At 46.3% G+C, this 19,105-nt stretch overlaps 1 protein-coding gene across 5 annotated transcripts in view; it reads right to left on the bottom strand.

Moving 5' to 3' along the window:
• Positions 1-19,105, bottom strand: part of LOC142243668 (uncharacterized) — a 49,451-nt gene that overhangs the window by 16,250 nt on the left and 14,096 nt on the right. For 4 of the 5 annotated variants that reach the window (XM_075315805.1, XM_075315802.1, XM_075315803.1 and 1 more), the window contains exons 4-6: positions 3,459-3,585; positions 3,207-3,314; positions 2,822-2,923 (exon numbers count right to left, since the gene is read on the bottom strand). In XM_075315805.1, coding sequence (XP_075171920.1) covers positions 2,822-2,923; positions 3,207-3,314; positions 3,459-3,585 — 337 coding nt within the window. Of the gene's footprint in view, positions 1-2,821; positions 2,924-3,206; positions 3,315-3,458; positions 3,586-7,323; positions 7,422-19,105 lie in introns of all 5 variants that reach the window. The other variant, XM_075315801.1, reaches the window with a different exon arrangement.

Genomic DNA, 19,105 nt, shown 5'->3' with positions numbered 1-19,105 from the left:
GAGGGTATATAGCCGAGAAAACACCAGCGACCGCACAGTGCAAAGTATTTGCAAACACAAAATATCAAGTACACAAACGGCACAAGTGGGGGTGAGCCCTTGAGGGCTGCTTACCGCCCGCTGACCAGCGGGTATGAGGCCGTAGAATCCCGTGTCTGGGTCTCCCCGTCTCCCCTCTGCAGCTCAGCGTGCAGGCAGGAATGGCTGCCGGCGTTCTGTGAAGAGGGGCGGACCGTGGGCGTGCCCAAACAAAGGTGCGGGAAACTGTGTCCCCCTGTGCCTAGTGTGAGGGCTGGAGTATGTAAAAAAGACTCCAGCCCTCAGCGCTGATGCTCTATACAGCGTCCCGCCCTCCTCCTGACTGGCAGGTGCGGAGGCGGGAACGAGACAAACTAGGCCGCAAAAGCCGGGGACTGTAGTAATAAGCGCGGCCGTGATATATGCACGGCCAGCGCGGAAGTCCCCGGCGCACCACAAGTCACAGCAGTGTCGCAGTGCGACTGACCCCAGCGGCCTGGCGCGACCGTTCGCCCTAGTCTACCCACTCAGCTGAGCTGTAGTGAGGAAATGGCACAAGCGCAGCAGCGCTGATGTCCCCGGCGCACTAACACACCCAGCAATGCTGCGGTGTGCGCGCGTATGCACGGGGACACAGAGTACCTTGACGGAGCAGGGCCCTGTCCCTGACGATACTCAGCTCCATATCCAGCGGCTTCTCCAGGGGCTGCGGATGGAGCACGGTCTCAGTGCCTGGAGACCGGTAAAATCCCACTTCAGCCAGAGCCCTAATGGGGATGGAGAAGGAATCAGCATGTGGGCTCCAGCCTCCGTACCCGCAATGGGTACCTCAACCTTAACAAACACCGCCGACAGAAAGTGGGGTGAGAAGGGAGCATGCTGGGGACCCTGTATGGGCCCTCTTTTCTTCCATCCGACATAGTCAGCAGCTGCTGCTGACTAAACAGTGGAGCTATGCGTGCGTGTCTGACCTCCTTCGCACAAAGCAAAAAACTGAGGGACCCGTGCTCCCACGGGAGGGTGTATAGCCAGAAGGGGAGGGGCCTTACACTTTTAAGTGTAGTACTTTGTGCGGCCTCCGGAGGCAGTAGCTATACACCCAATTGTCTGGGTCTCCCAATTAGGAGCGAAAAAGAAAGTATAACTTGTCCCGCAAAAAACGAGACCTCATATGGCCACATTGATGGAAAAATAAAAAAGTTGCGGCTCTCGGAAGAAGGAGAGCAAAAAAACAAAAACGAGGAACTGAAAATCGCCGGGGGGTGAAGGGGTTAATCCCAACTCTCTGCATTTGTTTCTGTTGTTTCCATAAATTTGACCCATTTTAATTTACAAATAAAAAGAGAGATAAGACTTTTATCCATTCAAATTCAATAAAACTTGTTCTCGGAACAAAGGACCGGCCTCTTCTGAGGAGCGACACTTCAGGGTCTATTATGGTTCTTTTGCATATCGTCAGCACTCACAGTCAAAACATCATCACTTTGTTTCCTTTTTTTGGCCCTGGGAGGAGGTCTCGGCACCGGGGGGTCCTGTTCCTAAAAAAAAGCCACTTGAACTACCAGGAATGGCATCCAAATCCAGATTAGACTGAGAATTACCTTCATTGAATTCATGATATAATCCCCTGTTACTGCTAGGATTATGTTGCCTCCTGCCCCTGAATTGTCCCCGACCTCGTTGACGTCTACCCCCACCACCTCTCCCAGTTCTACCTTTTCTCGTACCGGGTTGTATTAGTTTTATATTTTGATGGATCAAACATTTCTGGATGTGATGGATCCAAATAATTATTTTTTATTTCATTATTTTTTTACAGAGAGAAAGAGGACAATTCAAATATTTTTACATTTTTTAAAATATTTTTTTAATTTTTTTCCCCCCTTTATTTACCGTATTTTTTTGGTTTATAAGATGCACCCCAAATTTAGAAAGAAGAAAAAAATGGGGTCAGTTTTATAATCCGGTGGTGTCTTACCGGAGGGGGGTGGCAGCGGTGGTGGAGCGGGGTCACAGGAGGCAGAAACTGTCGGCGGTGGCAGCTGTGCTGGTGCTGGGGCGGCTGTGCTGGTGCTGGGGCGGCTGTGCTGGTGCAGGGGTGGCTGTGCTGAGGCAGCTGTGCCCCCGTCATGCATGCGATTTCGTGTGATCGCTGCTGCAGCGAACATTATCGCTACGGCAGCGTCACACATACTTACCTGGTCGTCGTCGTCGCTGTGACTGCCGAACAATCCCTCAAGGGGGAGAGACGTTCGGCATCACAGCGACGTCACCGCGACGTCACTAAGCAGCCGGCCAATCAAAACGGAGGGGCGGAGATGAGCGGGACGTAACATCCCGCCCACCTCCTTCCGCATTGCGGCCGTCGGCAGGTAAGGAGACGTTCCTCGCCCCTGCGGTGACACACACAGCGATGTATGCTGCCGCAGGAACGACGAACAACATCGATAATCAACCATTACCGATTTTTGGTTTTGGAACGACCCATGGTGAACGATTTTCACCATTTTTGAGGTCGCTTAAGGTCGCTGGTAAGTGTCACACGCTGCGATATCGTTAATGACGCCGGATGTGCGTCACTAACAACGTGACCCCGACGATAAAACATTAAGGATATCGTAGCGTGTAAAGCCCCCTTAAAGACGCACCTGTCACTTTCCTCCCCAATTTTTGGGAGGAAAAGCGGGTCTTATAATCTGAAAAATACGGCAATCCCCTCGACTCTGCGATATATCAACCTCATGGACAATATTCACTCCTATAATATCAGATACCGCTGCTCCGCTATTCACCGATAACTTACGGGATAGCGTGTAGTCGGTGGCGGACTGCACGGCCCAGGAATCCACCTTCCTCTTCAGTCTTATGATCTTCTGTTTTGATCTTTTCTTCGGCTTCTCGAATTCTAAGAAATAAAAACAGGTTGTGAAGTGAAAAGTAGTAAGAAAAAGTTTATAAAAATGTAAGAAACCAAAACATAAAAGTTTGAATCTCCTTTTCCCGTCTAAAAAAAAAAAAAAAATTAAAAAATAAAAAACGAGTAAAAAAGTTTTCCCAAAGTGACAGAGGAGGATAATGTGTACAGACTGGAGATTACTGGGGGTGGTTTATTCTGGGGGTACTTGTCCTTCGCGGCCCTCATCCTTGGCGCACGGTATGGAAACTTTCCGGGACAGATCACGTTGTACCTGAACGTGATGAGGTCCGGGATCCTGCAGATTTCTTGACGTTAAAGGCGCCCGGGTTTTCCCACAACTCAATCTGATAGAAGACGTCGGGGGGGCTCATCTCGACCCCTGAAATACACAGAAATGTGACGCTTGTAGAAACCTACTTTGGGTGTAATTACATCCAGAACAAATCATTTCCCCGGTTCTGGTGATCGCGCTCCCCTCCCCCATACACAGTGTCCTGGCTCGTGTTTGCGGTATCCTCCTTACCCAAGGACAGCAGATTGGTGTAGTTCTCCTTCATAACGTCTTTGTACAGATCCCGCTGACCTTGGCTCAGATTCCTCCATTCTTCTTCTGAGAAATACACGGCCACGTCATCAAACGTCAGATGCATCTTCAGAGACAGAGGAGAGGCAACGTGAGACAGAAACCGACCTACGGTATCCGACCCAATCAGAATGAGGAAGAAGTGCAGAATATACACAACACGGCACGGAGAACCCCGAGGAGGCAATATTTTGAAATATATTAGGGGCCATTAATAAGCTCATTGGTATATATACAGAAAATATAGACTGCCCCTATGTACAAGAATACAACTACTATAATACTGCCCCTATGTACAAGAATATAACTACTATAATACTGCCCCCTATGTACAAGAATATAACTACTATAATACTGCCCCTATGTACAAGAATATAACTACTATAATACTGCTCCCTATGTACAAGAATATAACTACTATAATACTGTCCCCTATGTACAAGAATATAACTACTATAATACTGCTCCTATGTACAAGAATATAACTACTATAATACTGCCCCTATGTACAAGAATATAACTACTATAATACTGCTCCTATGTACAAGAATATAACTACTATAATACTGCTCCCTATGTACAAGAATATAACTACTATAATACTGCCCCTATGTACAAGAATATAACTACTATAATACTGCTCCTATGCACAAGAATATAACTACTATAATACTGCCCCCTATGTACAAGAATATAACTACTATAATACTGCCCCTATGTACAAGAATATAACTACTATAATACTGCTCCCTATGTACAAGAATATAACTACTATAATACTGTCCCCTATGTACAAGAATATAACTACTATAATACTGCTCCTATGTACAAGAATATAACTACTATAATACTGCCCCTATGTACAAGAATATAACTACTATAATACTGCTCCTATGTACAAGAATATAACTACTATAATACTGCTCCCTATGTACAAGAATATAACTACTATAATACTGCCCCTATATACAAGAATATAACTACTATAATACTGCCCCTATGTACAAGAATATAACTACTATAATACTGCCCCTATGTACAAGAATATAACTACTATAATACTGCTCCTATGTACAAGAATATAACTACTATAATACTGCCCCTATGTACAAGAATATAACTACTATAATACTGCCCCCTATGTACAAGAATATAACTACTATAATACTGCCCCTATGTACAAGAATATAACTACTATAATACTGCCCTCTATGTACAAGAATATAACTACTATAATACTGCCCCCTATGTACAAGAATATAACTACTATAATACTGCCCCTATGTACAAGAATATAACTACTATAATACTGCTCCTATGTACAAGAATATAACTACTATAATACTGCCCCTATGTACAAGAATATAACTACTATAATACTGCCCCCTATGTACAAGAATATAACTACTATAATACTGCCCCTATGTACAAGAATATAACTACTATAATACTGCCCCCTATGTACAAGAATATAACTACTATAATACTGCCCCTATGTACAAGAATATAACTACTATAATACTGCTCCTATGTACAAGAATATAACTACTATAATACTGCCCCTATGTACAAGAATATAACTACTATAATACTGCCCCCTATGTACAAGAATATAACTACTATAATACTGCCCCTATGTACAAGAATATAACTACTATAATACTGCCCTCTATGTACAAGAATATAACTACTATAATACTGCCCTCTATGTACAAGAATATCACTACTATAATACTGCCCCCTATATACAAGAATATAACTATAATACTGCCCCCTATGTACAGGAATATAACTACTATAATACTGCCCCCTATGTACAAGAATATAACTACTATAATACTGCCCCTATATACAAGAATATAACTACTATAATACTGCCCCTATGTACAAGAATATAACTACTATAATACTGCCCCTATGTACAAGAATATAACTACTATAATACTGCTCCTATGTACAAGAATATAACTACTATAATACTGCCCCTATGTACAAGAATATAACTACTATAATACTGCCCCCTATGTACAAGAATATAACTACTATAATACTGCCCCTATGTACAAGAATATAACTACTATAATACTGCCCTCTATGTACAAGAATATAACTACTATAATACTGCCCCCTATGTACAAGAATATAACTACTATAATACTGCCCCTATGTACAAGAATATAACTACTATAATACTGCTCCTATGTACAAGAATATAACTACTATAATACTGCCCCTATGTACAAGAATATAACTACTATAATACTGCCCCCTATGTACAAGAATATAACTACTATAATACTGCCCCTATGTACAAGAATATAACTACTATAATACTGCCCCCTATGTACAAGAATATAACTACTATAATACTGCCCCTATGTACAAGAATATAACTACTATAATACTGCTCCTATGTACAAGAATATAACTACTATAATACTGCCCCTATGTACAAGAATATAACTACTATAATACTGCCCCCTATGTACAAGAATATAACTACTATAATACTGCCCCTATGTACAAGAATATAACTACTATAATACTGCCCTCTATGTACAAGAATATAACTACTATAATACTGCCCTCTATGTACAAGAATATCACTACTATAATACTGCCCCCTATATACAAGAATATAACTATAATACTGCCCCCTATGTACAGGAATATAACTACTATAATACTGCCCCCTATGTACAAGAATATAACTACTATAATACTGCCCCTATGTAAAAGAAAATAACTACTATAATACTGCCCCTATGTAAAAGAAAATAACTACTATAATACTGCCCCTATGTAAAAGAATATAACTACTATAATACTGCCCCTATGTAAAAGAATATAACTACTATAATACTGCCCCCTATGTACAAGAATATAACTACTATAATACTGCTCCTATGTACAAGAATATAACTACTATAATACTGCCCCCTATGAACAAGAATATAACTACTATAATACTGCCCCCTATGTACAAGAATATAACTACTATAATACTGCCCCCTATATACAAGAATATAACTATAATACTGCCCCCTATGTACAAGAATATAACTACTATAATACTGCCCCTATGTAAAAGAAAATAACTACTATAATACTGCCCCTATGTAAAAGAAAATAACTACTATAATACTGCCCTTATGTAAAAGAATATAACTACTATAATACTGCCCCTATGTAAAAGAATATAACTACTATAATAATGCCACTATATACAAGAATATATCTACTATAATACTGCCCCTATCTACAAGAATATAACTACTAAAATACTGCCCCTATGTACAAGATTATAACCACTATAATACTGCTCCTATGTACAAGAATATAACTACTATAATACTGCTCCTATGTACAAGAATATAACTACTATAATACTGCACCCTATGTACAAGAATATAACTACTATAATACTGCTCCTATGTACAAGAATATAACTACTATAATACTGCACCCTATGTACAAGAATATAACTACTATAATTATGATATTATTAGGGTGGCAAGGGCTATGGTTATTTGGCCCTTTCTAACCTAACAATTGCAGCCTGCAGCCGCCCCAGAGGTGGTGCATCCTATAGATGCGCCAATTCTGGCACTAGACCCAGCTCATCTCATTGCCCTGGTGTGGTGGCAAACGGGTTAATAAATGGGGTTGATGCCAGCTGTGAATTGCCAGCTGGCATCAAGCCCTGGTATTAGTAATGGGTGGGCGTCTAGCAGACAGCACTATTACAAATTCCATTATTTGAAAGTAATAAAAACATTTTTATTACAAGAAAAAAAAACTCAACTCCATCCCTTGTTGATCAATTTATTAAAAACTTTATTAAAATACAAAAGGTCTGCCGTAATCCATTTTGATGTCCCCCGACGTTCACCAAAGTCAAACCTGAAAAGACATAAAATGAGAAATTAAACACAAAAGCCGCCCTATTTTCCAATTTAATATCCTGTCAAATCCCTAATCCAGGTCCGCCGTAATCCAAAGGTGGGGGGCCCACGTCGATCCCACACTCACTGGCACATACAATGGAGAGCATAACGTACTCCATTGATATTGCCATCAACCGTACACACACTGCTGTGTGTGCTTCCCTGCAATGACCTGAGAAGACCTCAGAAGGTCAGCCGGGGTCACCACAGGGTTGCACATAGTACTGTGTGCGCCTGCAGAAGCAGTGATGTCACAGGGTCAACTAAGTCCATCCACCTGACCTCGTGGCGCCATTGCCACGCCATATCGCAACCCGTGACCTGGTCGCGCGGCACTGACGTCACTGGGTTAGGTGAGTCCATTGTGAACACTAAAATCCAGGCGATTGGTTCCCTTTAAGAAACTACATTAGAAGACAGATTTTTGTGACATATTTAACACTAGAGAGGAGCAGGAAGCCTCGGCCATACTCCAATCACTTGAAGATAAAAATGCAACACACAAGGTTGGCAATTGTCTAATTCACTTGGTTAACCCATCCAAAAAAATTCCGAGTCTCATTATTGTCAAGGGAGAAATTTAGGTAAGACTGCTAATGGAGTCTTTGTTCAGGGCAAATCCAAAGGACGGGTCCAAATTAGCTATCTGCGCAGATATAATAAATAACTCAATGATCACTCCGAGACTGTTCACTGTTTGAGCCAGTATAGGCGACTGGACTCGTGTATTAAAAAGACTCATGATTATACCATTACAACATTCGACTTTGACCTTGAAGCAAGAAGAGGGAGTGATCCTCCCACATATAACATCCCTTATTTTAGCTGTGAGAAAATCATAATTATAAAATTCTCTCATTATTCTGGCCTGATTATCTAGTTAGCACATTCCTGCTTTGTGTGAAATCACTGATAAGACTCTCCACCAAAAAGGACTTCACTGTTCATTGTTTATACAGCTGTTCACTTGTCCTTGGTTAACCCTTTCTTGAACATACAGCTTAGAATCATATTATGGCGATTGCCATATCGACGCATAGATAATGCAACTACATCTATATTTTGAGTATATACATACACAGATAATCTTATTGCTTTTGAACAAACAACCTATAGCCCAGGCTACCTTCACAGTATCTGTCCTGCGGTTGAATTTTTCACCAAACTGGTATCAGAGGATATAGAAATTTTACCTAAACAATCATGTCCTATGTCCAACCTCAACAGAAAGGAATGGGTGGGTTTAAAACATTTACAATCCTGGCGGGATGTTGTTTTTAAACCTGCGGGCGCGGGTGGCAATCTAGTTATATGGCACAATGTCTTGCATGAGAAATAGGCCAATAATCTTCTTAGTGATGTCCGATGCTATAGGAAATTACCCCAAAATTTGATCAGGATTTTGGAATCTGCTTTTGACAAACATTATACCCAAGAAATTTGTCGACATGGTACAGAATCTTCATCCAAAACTCAGAACCCTGTACCTAACTCCAAAGATTCATAAAGACCCACAGGATCCACGGGGGAGGCCGATCATCTCAGGTGATGGTGATGAATGAGATCATGTGCCAAGTGATTGCCCATTACTTTAATCCGCTGGTTTCGGAGCTCCCCTCGTATAGCCACGACACCACTGCGGCTTTAAAATGGTTGGATGGAATTCACTTAGAAGATGGTATGATGATGGTTACCGCTGATATCGATATATATCGATATAGACATGCTGAAGGAAGAAAAGCTATTGCATGGTATTTGAACTCCAGCAATATGGAATAACCCATGGCTGACTTGATACTTACCCTTTTAGAATTTATTTTGACACATAATTTTTTATTTCAGGGTAAAGTATATTTTCAAACACAGGGTACAGCCATGGGGGCATGCTGCGCGCCCTCTTATGCTAATCTGTTTTTGGGGGATGTGGAATGGCAAATCTTTGGTGTACATAAAATTTTAAACTGGATGAGATACCATCTTTTTCATTTTATAAGATGCACCGGATTATAAGACGCACCCCAAATTTAGAGATAAAAAAAGTAAAGTATGGGGTCTGTTTCATAGTCCGGTGGTGTCTTACTGGAGGGAGGAAGCGGTGGAGGTAGAGCGGGGTCACAGGAGGCAGGGTTGTGCTGGAGTATGGCAATGCTGCGGCTGGTGCAGAGGGGGCCCCAGATGCTCACTGCAGGCTGCAGGGCTGTGCTATGGCACTGGGCGCTGCTCTGTGCTGGGGCAACGGGCGCTGCTCTGTGCTGCGGTAGCTGGAGCTGCTCTGTGCTGGGGCAATGGGCGCTGCTCTGTGCTGCGGTAGCTGGAGCTGCTCTGTGCTGGGGCAATGGGCGCTGCTCTGTGCTGGGGCAATGGGCGCTGCTCTGTGCTGGGGCAATGGGTGCTGCTTTGTGCTGGGGCAATGGGTGCTGCTTTGTGCTGGGGCAATGGGCGCTGCTTTGTGCTGGGGCAATGGGCGCTGCTCTGTGCTGGGGCAATGGGTGCTGCTTTGTGCTGGGGCAATGGGTGCTGCTTTGTGCTGGGGCAATGGGTGCTGCTCTGTGCTGGGGCAACGGGCGCTGCTCTGTGCTGGGGCAATGGGCGCTGCTCTGTGCTGGGGCAATGGGCGCTGCTCTGTGCTGGGGCAAGGGGCGCTGCTCTGTGCTGGGGCAAGGGGCGCTGCTCTGTGCTGGGGCAAGGGGCCCTGCTCTGTGCTGGGGCAATGGGCCCTGCTCTGTGCTGGGGCAACGGGCCCTGCTCTGTGCTGGGGCAACGGGCCCTGCTCTGTGCTGGGGCAACGGGCCCTGCTCTGTGCTGGGGCAACGGGTGCTGCTTTGTGCTGGGGCAATGGGTGCTGCTTTGTGCTGGGGCAATGGGTGCTGCTTTGTGCTGGGGCAATGGGTGCTGCTTTGTGCTGGGGCAATGGGTGCTGCTTTGTGCTGGGGCAATGGGCGCTGCTCTGTGCTGGGGCAATGGGTGCTGCTTTGTGCTGGGGCAATGGGTGCTGCTTTGTGCTGGGGCAATGGGTGCTGCTTTGTGCTGGGGCAATGGGCGCTGCTTTGTGCTGGGGCAATGGGCGCTGCTCTGTGCTGGGGCAATGGGTGCTGCTTTGTGCTGGGGCAATGGGTGCTGCTTTGTGCTGGGGCAATGGGCGCTGCTCTGTGCTGGGGCAACGGGCGCTGCTCTGTGCTGGGGCAATGGGCGCTGCTCTGTGCTGGGGCAATGGGCGCTGCTCTGTGCTGGGGCAATGGGCGCTGCTCTGTGCTGGGGCAAGGGGCGCTGCTCTGTGCTGGGGCAATGGGCCCTGCTCTGTGCTGGGGCAATGGGCCCTGCTCTGTGCTGGGGCAACGGGCCCTGCTCTGTGCTGGGGCAACGGGCCCTGCTCTGTGCTGGGGCAACGGGCCCTGCTCTGTGCTGGGGCAACGGGCCCTGCTCTGTGCTGGGGCAACGGGCGCTGCTTTGTGCTGGGGCAATGGGTGCTGCTTTGTGCTGGGGCAATGGGTGCTGCTTTGTGCTGGGGCAATGGGTGCTGCTTTGTGCTGGGGCAATGGGTGCTGCTTTGTGCTGGGGCAATGGGTGCTGCTTTGTGCTGGGGCAATGGGCGCTGCTCTGTGCTGGGGCAATGGGTGCTGCTTTGTGCTGGGGCAATGGGCGCTGCTCTGTGCTGGGGCAATGGGCGCTGCTCTGTGCTGGGGCAATGGGCCCTGCTCTGTGCTGGGGCAACGGGCCCTGCTCTGTGCTGGGGCAACGGGCCCTGCTCTGTGCTGGGGCAACGGGCCCTGCTCTGTGCTGGGGCAACGGGCCCTGCTCTGTGCTGGGGCAACGGGCCCTGCTCTGTGCTGGGGCAACGGGTGCTGCTTTGTGCTGGGGCAATGGGTGCTGCTTTGTGCTGGGGCAATGGGTGCTGCTTTGTGCTGGGGCAATGGGTGCTGCTTTGTGCTGGGGCAATGGGCGCTGCTTTGTGCTGGGGCAATGGGCGCTGCTCTGTGCTGGGGCAAGGGGCGCTGCTCTGTGCTGGGGCAATGGGCCCTGCTCTGTGCTGGGGCAATGGGCCCTGCTCTGTGCTGGGGCAACGGGCCCTGCTCTGTGCTGGGGCAACGGGCCCTGCTCTGTGCTGGGGCAACGGGCCCTGCTCTGTGCTGGGGCAACGGGCCCTGCTCTGTGCTGGGGCAACGGGCCCTGCTCTGTGCTGGGGCAACGGGCCCTGCTCTGTGCTGGGGCAACGGGCGCTGCTCTGTGCTGGGGCAACGGGCGCTGCTCTGTGCTGGGGCAACGGGAGCTGCTCTGTGCTGCGGTAGCTGGAGCTGCTCTGTGCTGCGGTAGCTGGAGCTGCTCTGTGCTGGGGCAATGGGCGCTGCTCTGTGCTGGGGCAACGGGCGCTGCTTTGTGCTGGGGCAACGGGCGCTGCTTTGTGCTGGGGCAACGGGCGCTGCTCTGTGCTGGGGCAACGGGCGCTGCTCTGTGCTGGGGCAACGGGCGCTGCTCTGTGCTGGGGCAACGGGCGCTGCTCTGTGCTGGGGCAACGGGCGCTGCTCTGTGCTGGGGCAACGGGCCCTGCTCTGTGCTGCGGTAGCTGGAGCTGCTCTGTGCTGCGGTAGCTGGAGCTGCTTTGTGCTGGGACAACGGGCGCTGCCCGTCACACAGAGCAGCGCCGCAGAGAGCAGCACCCACAGCACAGTGCACAGCATTGCCCCTGCCTCCTGTCACCCCTCTCCACCACCCCCAAGACGCACCCCTCATTTTCCTCGTACATTTTTGGGAGGTAAACTGCGTCTTATAAATCCGAAAAATATGGTACATCGATGATGTATGGTTTTTATGGGAAGGGAGCATCACCGAGCTCCATGAACTTATGTCTAGATTGAACCAGAATAATCTTAAGATCAAATTGACTCATCAATTCGGTCGTGAAAGAAATTTCTTGGATTCAAATATTCAAACTCTGCCTCATGGGTCTTTATCCACTCAAATATTTAGGAAGCCACCGGCCACCAACTCATACAAGCCCCCGGCCACCAACTCATACAAGCCCCCGGCCACCAACTCATACAAGCCCCCGGCCACCAACTCATACAAGCCCCCGGCCACCAACTCATACAAGCCCCCGGCCACCTACTCAGACCTCCATGCCACATTCACGCACCCTGTAAATATCATCAGAGGAATTCGAACAGGTCAATTCCTAGAGATAGAAGAAGCTGCTCTGAAGACCTTAGCTTCCATTCACATGCAGAAGATTTAGCACAACCATTTATTGACAGAGGCTGTAGCCATAGAACCATCAAGAAGGGATACAACAGAGCCAAGCAGACCGGAGGAAGTCTCTATTGTATGCAAATTCCTCTAAAGGAACAATGGATACATTGTTAGAACAAGGACATTTGATTATCACAACAAATGGCATGATTTCAGGAATATTGTCAACAAACATTGGAGTGTTATGCAAAATACTCCCGGCTAATCCATGCAGCATAGTAGTGAGAAGATCTATATACTTGGGTGACCTGTTGGTTCATCGTTACTACAGGACCCCACCAGTACAGATTGTATGACAAATGAGAACTAATTAGTCGCTTTCTTTCCCCCTCTCCTCTGCAAGAATGTGCAAATGTAGTGAAATAAAAAGATTTCCACAATCATTGGTATCACTGGGCCCTAGGGGAGGAAATTTCGTTAAGTCCCTAATGCAAGTGGAGAGCGGATGGATCAATCATTTAGCCACTTTTGCGCCTTTTGGTTTAAATGAAAATGAGATTTTCTGCCTTTTTATAATTACTGAGCGATTTTCATTTAGGAATATAATGGGTGTTTGGACATTTACCCTCTTTCCCCAGCGTTCCCCTCTCAGCAGCCATCTCTTTATCACTGATATACACATGACTTTTGCTGGTTGTGTGTGTAGTTTATCAGCCATGCACATTACACTGTGTGCAGAATTATTAGGCAAGTTGTATTTTAGAGGATTTTTTTTTATTATTGATCAACAACTATGTTCTCAATCAGCCCAAAGGACTCATAAATATCAAAGCTTAATATTTTTGGCAGTTGGAGGGGTTTTTAGATTTGGTATCTTAGGAGGATTCTGTTTGTGCAGGTAACTATTAGGCTATGTGCGCACGTTGCGTACTAGCCCTGCAGAAATTTCTGCGGCGATTTGAACAGCACACGTGCGCTTCAAATCGCTGCAGAAAGAGTCCGTAGTGAAAAAAAAAAAAAGCCGATTCCATGCGCTCTGAGTGCAGCCCCTCCCATAGACAGAGCGGGGGCTGCAGGCAGAGCGCAGGAAAGAAGTGACATGTCACTTCTTAGAACGCGCGCTTCGGGCAGCAGCCGAAGCGCTGCGCTCTAATATGCCACGTGCGCACGGCCCCTGCACAATCTCCATAGATTATGCTCAGGACGCATGCAGTTACGCTGCGGTGGAGATCGCAGCGAAACTGCATACAAATACGCAACGTGCGCACATAGCCTTACTGTGCAGAATTATTAGGCAACTTAATAAAAACCAAATCTATTCCCATCTCACTTGTTTATTGTCACCAGGTAAACCAATATAACTGCACAAAATTTAAAATAAACATTTCTGACATGCAAAAACAAAACCCAAAAAATGAGTGCCCAATATCGCCCCCTTTCTTTCTGATGACCCTCAGCAGCCGACCATCCATAGATTCTGTCATTGCTTGATCTGTTTACGCTCCACATTGCGTGCAGCAGCCACCACAGCCTCCAGACACCACAGCCTCCAGACACCACAGCCTCCAGCCACCACAGCCTCCAGCCACCACAGCCTCCAGACACTGCTCCCAGAGGTGGACTGTTTTCCCTCCCTGTAGAGCTCACATTTTATGAGGGACCACAGGTTCTCTATGGGGTTCAGATCAGGGGAACAAGGGGGCCCATGTCATTATTTTTTCATCTTTTAGACCTTTACTGGCCAGCCACGCTGTGGAGTAGTTGGATGCATGTGATGGAGCATTGTCCTGCATGAAAATCATGGTTTTCTTGAAGGATATCGACTTCTCCCTGTGCCACTGTTTGAAGAAGTTGTCTTCCAGAAACTGGCAGTAGGTCTGGGAGTTGAGCTTCACTCCATCCTCAACCCGAAAAGGTCCCACAAGTTGATCTTTGATGACCCCAGCCCATACCAGTACCCACCTCCACCTTGCTGGCGTCTGATCGGAGTGGAGCTCTCTGCCCTTTACTGATTCAGCCTCTGGCCCATCCATCTGCCCATCAAGAGCCACTCTCATTTCATCAGTCCATAAAACCTGTGAAAAATCAGTCTTAAGCTATTTCTTGGCCCAGTCTTGAGGTTTTATCTAAGGCTATGTGCGCACTTACCGGATTTTGCCGCGGATTTTTTGCGGTTTTGCTGCATGTTTCGCTGCAGAAAATGTTCATAACATCTCTGCAGTGAATCACCAGCAAAACCTATGGGCAAAAAAAATCCTGTGCGCACTGGGCGGAATTTGACAGCTGCATGTTTTGCTGCGGGATTCCCGCAGCAAAAACAATTGCATGTCAATTCTTTTCCGCACGTCACTGCGGGATTTCACTCCATTCACTCCAATGTTAATCGTGAAATCTCGCAGGGAATAACGCAGGAAGCAAATTCTGTGCGGTTCACTGCGTTTTCCTGCGTTATTCCCTGCGGTATTTCGCGGTTTACCTCCGGTAATGTACATCGCCTGTCTGCAGTTTTGCAGGGAAGTGATGTCATTACAGGAAGAGGAAGCGGAGCAGAGAGTAAACACACACAGATCACACACACACACACACATCACAGACATAGAACACAGACACAGACATAGAACACACAACACACATAAAGAAAGAAAATGGAAATATAGAAAAAAAAAGAACGTGGGCTCCGCTGCATATTTACTGTCCAGCCGAGGTAAGCACACAGCGGCGGCCGGGTATTCTCAGGCTGGGGAGGGAGAGGGGCATGGTTAATGTCCCCCGCCTCACTCCCCCTCCCGCAGAGGAGAATATCAGCCGCAGCTGCCCCGGGACTGTCGCATGCATTATGCGGCAGCACCGGCGTGTCCCCGGCTCTTCTTGCTGCCGTGTAGCAGTGGCAGCAAGGTAATACAAGGGGTTAATGGTGGTGGATCACCGCCATTAACTCCAGGCTTGATCATGGCAGCGTCTATGTGACAGCTGAAATGATCAACCCGAAAGTAAAGTGAATAAAACACACACACTGAAAAATACTTTATTTTAAATAAAACAAACAAGCCTCGTTCACCATTTTATTAACCCCTCCCGCACCAAAGCTCCGGCGTAATCCACAGCTCCGACGTCCTGCGCTGCTTACATCCAGCCGCGACTGTCACAGACACAGCGCTGAATGAATGCAGCAGACAGCAGAGGTAATTACCGGTCATTTCCCACGGCCGGTAATGTGAACTCACTGCCGACCGTGGGAAATGCAGCGATCTGTCCTCTATCTATCTATCTATCTAACTATCTATCCCTCTATCTATCCCTCTATCTATCCCTCTATCTATCTATCTATCCCTCTATCTATCTATCCCTCTATCTATCCCTCTATCTATCCCTCTATCTATCCATCTATCTATCCATCTATCTATCTATCCCTCTATCTATCTATCCCTCTATCTATCTATCCCTCTATCTATCTATCCCTCTATCTATCCCTCTATCTATCCATCCCTCTATCTATCCCTCTATCTATCCCTCTATCTATCTATCCCTCTATCTATCCCTCTATCTATCCCTCTATCTATCTATCCCTCTATCTATCCATCTATCTATCCCTCTATCTATCTATCCCTCTATCTATCCCTCTATCTATCTATCCCTCTATCTATCTATCCCTCTATCTATCTATCCCTCTATCTATCCCTCTATCTATCTATCCCTCTATCTATCTATCCCTCTATCTATCTATCCCTCTATCTATCCCTCTATCTATCTATCTATCCCTCTATCTATCTATCCCTCTATCTATCTATCCCTCTATCTATCCCTCTATCTATCCATCTATCTATCCCTCTATCTATCCCTCTATCTATCTATCCCTCTATCTATCTATCCCTCTATCTATCTATCCCTCTATCTATCCCTCTATCTATCTATCCCTCTATCTATCTATCCCTCTATCTATCTATCCCTCTATCTATCTATCTATCTATCTATCTATCCCTCTATCTATCTATCCCTCTATCTATCTATCCCTCTATCCCTCTATCTACTATCTCAGAATTAAATTACTTTTTTTTTTTTTTCTTCAATGTGCTTTATTGCATTGAATGCAATAAAGCACATCCCAACCCGCACGTGGCAAAACCGCGACAAAACCGCGGCAATACCACGAACAATACCGCGGTGAAACCGCAGCAAACCGCGGCAAACCGCATGCGGTTTTCGGGTGCGGTTTGCCGCGGTTTTTTACCGTGGGTGCGGTAATCTTTGAGAGCATGCGGAATTTTCTCAAGAAAATTCCATTTCCCAGTGCGCACATAGCCTTATGTTTCTTGTTCAGAGGTGGTGGTTTTCAGCCTTCCTTACCTTGGCCTGTCCCTGAGTATGGCACACCTTGTGCTTTTTGATACTCCAGTAACGTTGCAGCTCTGAAATATGGACAAACTGGTGGCAAATGGCATCTTGGCAGCTTCACGCTTGATTTTCCTCAATTCATGGGCAGTTATTTTGCGCCTTTTTTGCCCAGCACGCTTCTTGCGACCCTGTTGGCTATTTGCCATGAAACGCTCGATTGTTCGGTGATCACGCTTCAAAAGTTTGGCAATTTCAAGACGCTGCGTCCCTCTGCAAGACATCTCACAATATGGACTTTTCAGAGCCCGTCACATCTCTCTTCTGACCCATTTTGTCAAAGGAAAGGAAGTTGCCTAATAATGAAGCCCCCTTTATATAGGGTGTTGATGTCATTACACCGCACCCTCCTCATTACAGAGAGGCACATCACCGGATTTACTTCATTGGTAGTTTGCTCTCAGCCTATACAGCTTGGAGTAGGACGACATGTATAACAAGTATCATGGGATCAAAATACTCATTTGCCTAATAATTCTGCACACGGGGTATTAAGTATTTATAGCAACCTGGTTGTATTTATCACTACCACCAATTCCCTATATGTGGGTGTATACACATGCATATATAGGTGTATACTGCTAATGCATTGCCACCTTACATGTTTTTTTTGTGAGCACATGTACATACACCTCTTCATTCACACCTTACTTCACTGACTAAAATGATCCTCTACACACTTTTTATTTCATGTTCACATATTTTTGTTTATATGCAAACCATATACTAACATACCATATTTTTCGGATTAAACGACGCACTTCTCCCAAAAATTTAGGAGGAAAATGAGGGGTGCGTCTTTTAATCCGAATGTAGCTTTCCAGGTGGTGGTGGAGAATGGTGACAGGAGGCAGGGGTGATGCTGCGGGTGCTGTGCTGTTGGGGCTGTGCGGCGCTGCTCTGAGAGGTGGGCGGGCGGCGCTGCTCCGTGCTGCGGGTGGGCGGCGCTGCTCTGCGGCGCTGCTCTGTACTGCTGGGGCTGGGCAGCGCTGCTCTGAGAGTTGGGCGACGCTGCTCCGTGCTGCGGGTGGGCGACGCTGCTCTGTGCTGCGGACGGACGGCGCTGCTCTGTGCTGCGGGCGGACTGCACTGCTCTGCGGGCAGGAGGCACTGCTCTGTACTGTGAGGTACTGGCAGGGGCCATCCTGAAGATGAAAATAATGGCGCCCGGTGTTGACACATGCGCAAATGCAGCTCTCGGCTCAAGATCTCATCTGCACACGCGCCACCCCTGGCTCATTTATCTCCCATCAGTGGACTTAAGAAAAATGGCGCCCGGAGGTGGAGCTTGTTATTGAGCCAATAACACAATCTGCGCACACGCCGATTCCGAGCACCATTTCTTTGAAGTCCGCACTGATAAGACACTACCGGATTAGAAGACGGACCCCATTTTTTTTTTTAACTTTTTTTCCTCTAAATTTGAGGGGGCGTCTTATAATCCAGTGCGTCTTATAAAACAAAAAATACGGTCCTTGTATTGTATACGTTTTCTTCTTTTCAGTAACCAGGTAGCCCATTTAGACTATACCTACCTAATATTGAATAAACAGTTAGCTTATATATACAGTGCCTTGCAAAAGTATTCGACCCACTTGAATTTTTCAAACTTTTCCCACATTTCAGGCTTCAAACATAAAGATAAAAATTTTTAATGTTCTGGTGAAGAATCAACAACAAGTGGGTCACAATTGTGAAGTGGAACGAAATTTATTGCTTATTTGAAATTTTTGTAAAAAATAATCTAAAAATTGGGGTGTGCAATATTATTCATCCCCTTTACTTTCAGTGCAGCAAACTCACTCCAGAAGTTGACTGAGGATCTCTGAATGATCCAATGTTGTCCTAAATGACTGATGATGATAAATATAAGCCCCTGTGTGTAATCAAGTCTCCGTATAAATGCCCCTGCTCTGTGATAGTCTCAGTTTTCTGTTTAAAGCGCAGAGAGCATCATGAAGACCAAGGAACACAACAGGCAGGTCCGTGATACTGTTGTGGAGACGTTTAAAGCCGGATTTGGTTACAAAAAGATCTCCACAACTTGAAACATCCCGAGAAGCACTA

The sequence above is a fragment of the Anomaloglossus baeobatrachus genome, chromosome 6 (assembly GCF_048569485.1).
Source record: "Anomaloglossus baeobatrachus isolate aAnoBae1 chromosome 6, aAnoBae1.hap1, whole genome shotgun sequence".
NCBI lineage: Eukaryota > Metazoa > Chordata > Amphibia > Anura > Aromobatidae > Anomaloglossus > Anomaloglossus baeobatrachus.
This window is presented reverse-complemented; position numbering and strand designations above follow the sequence as displayed.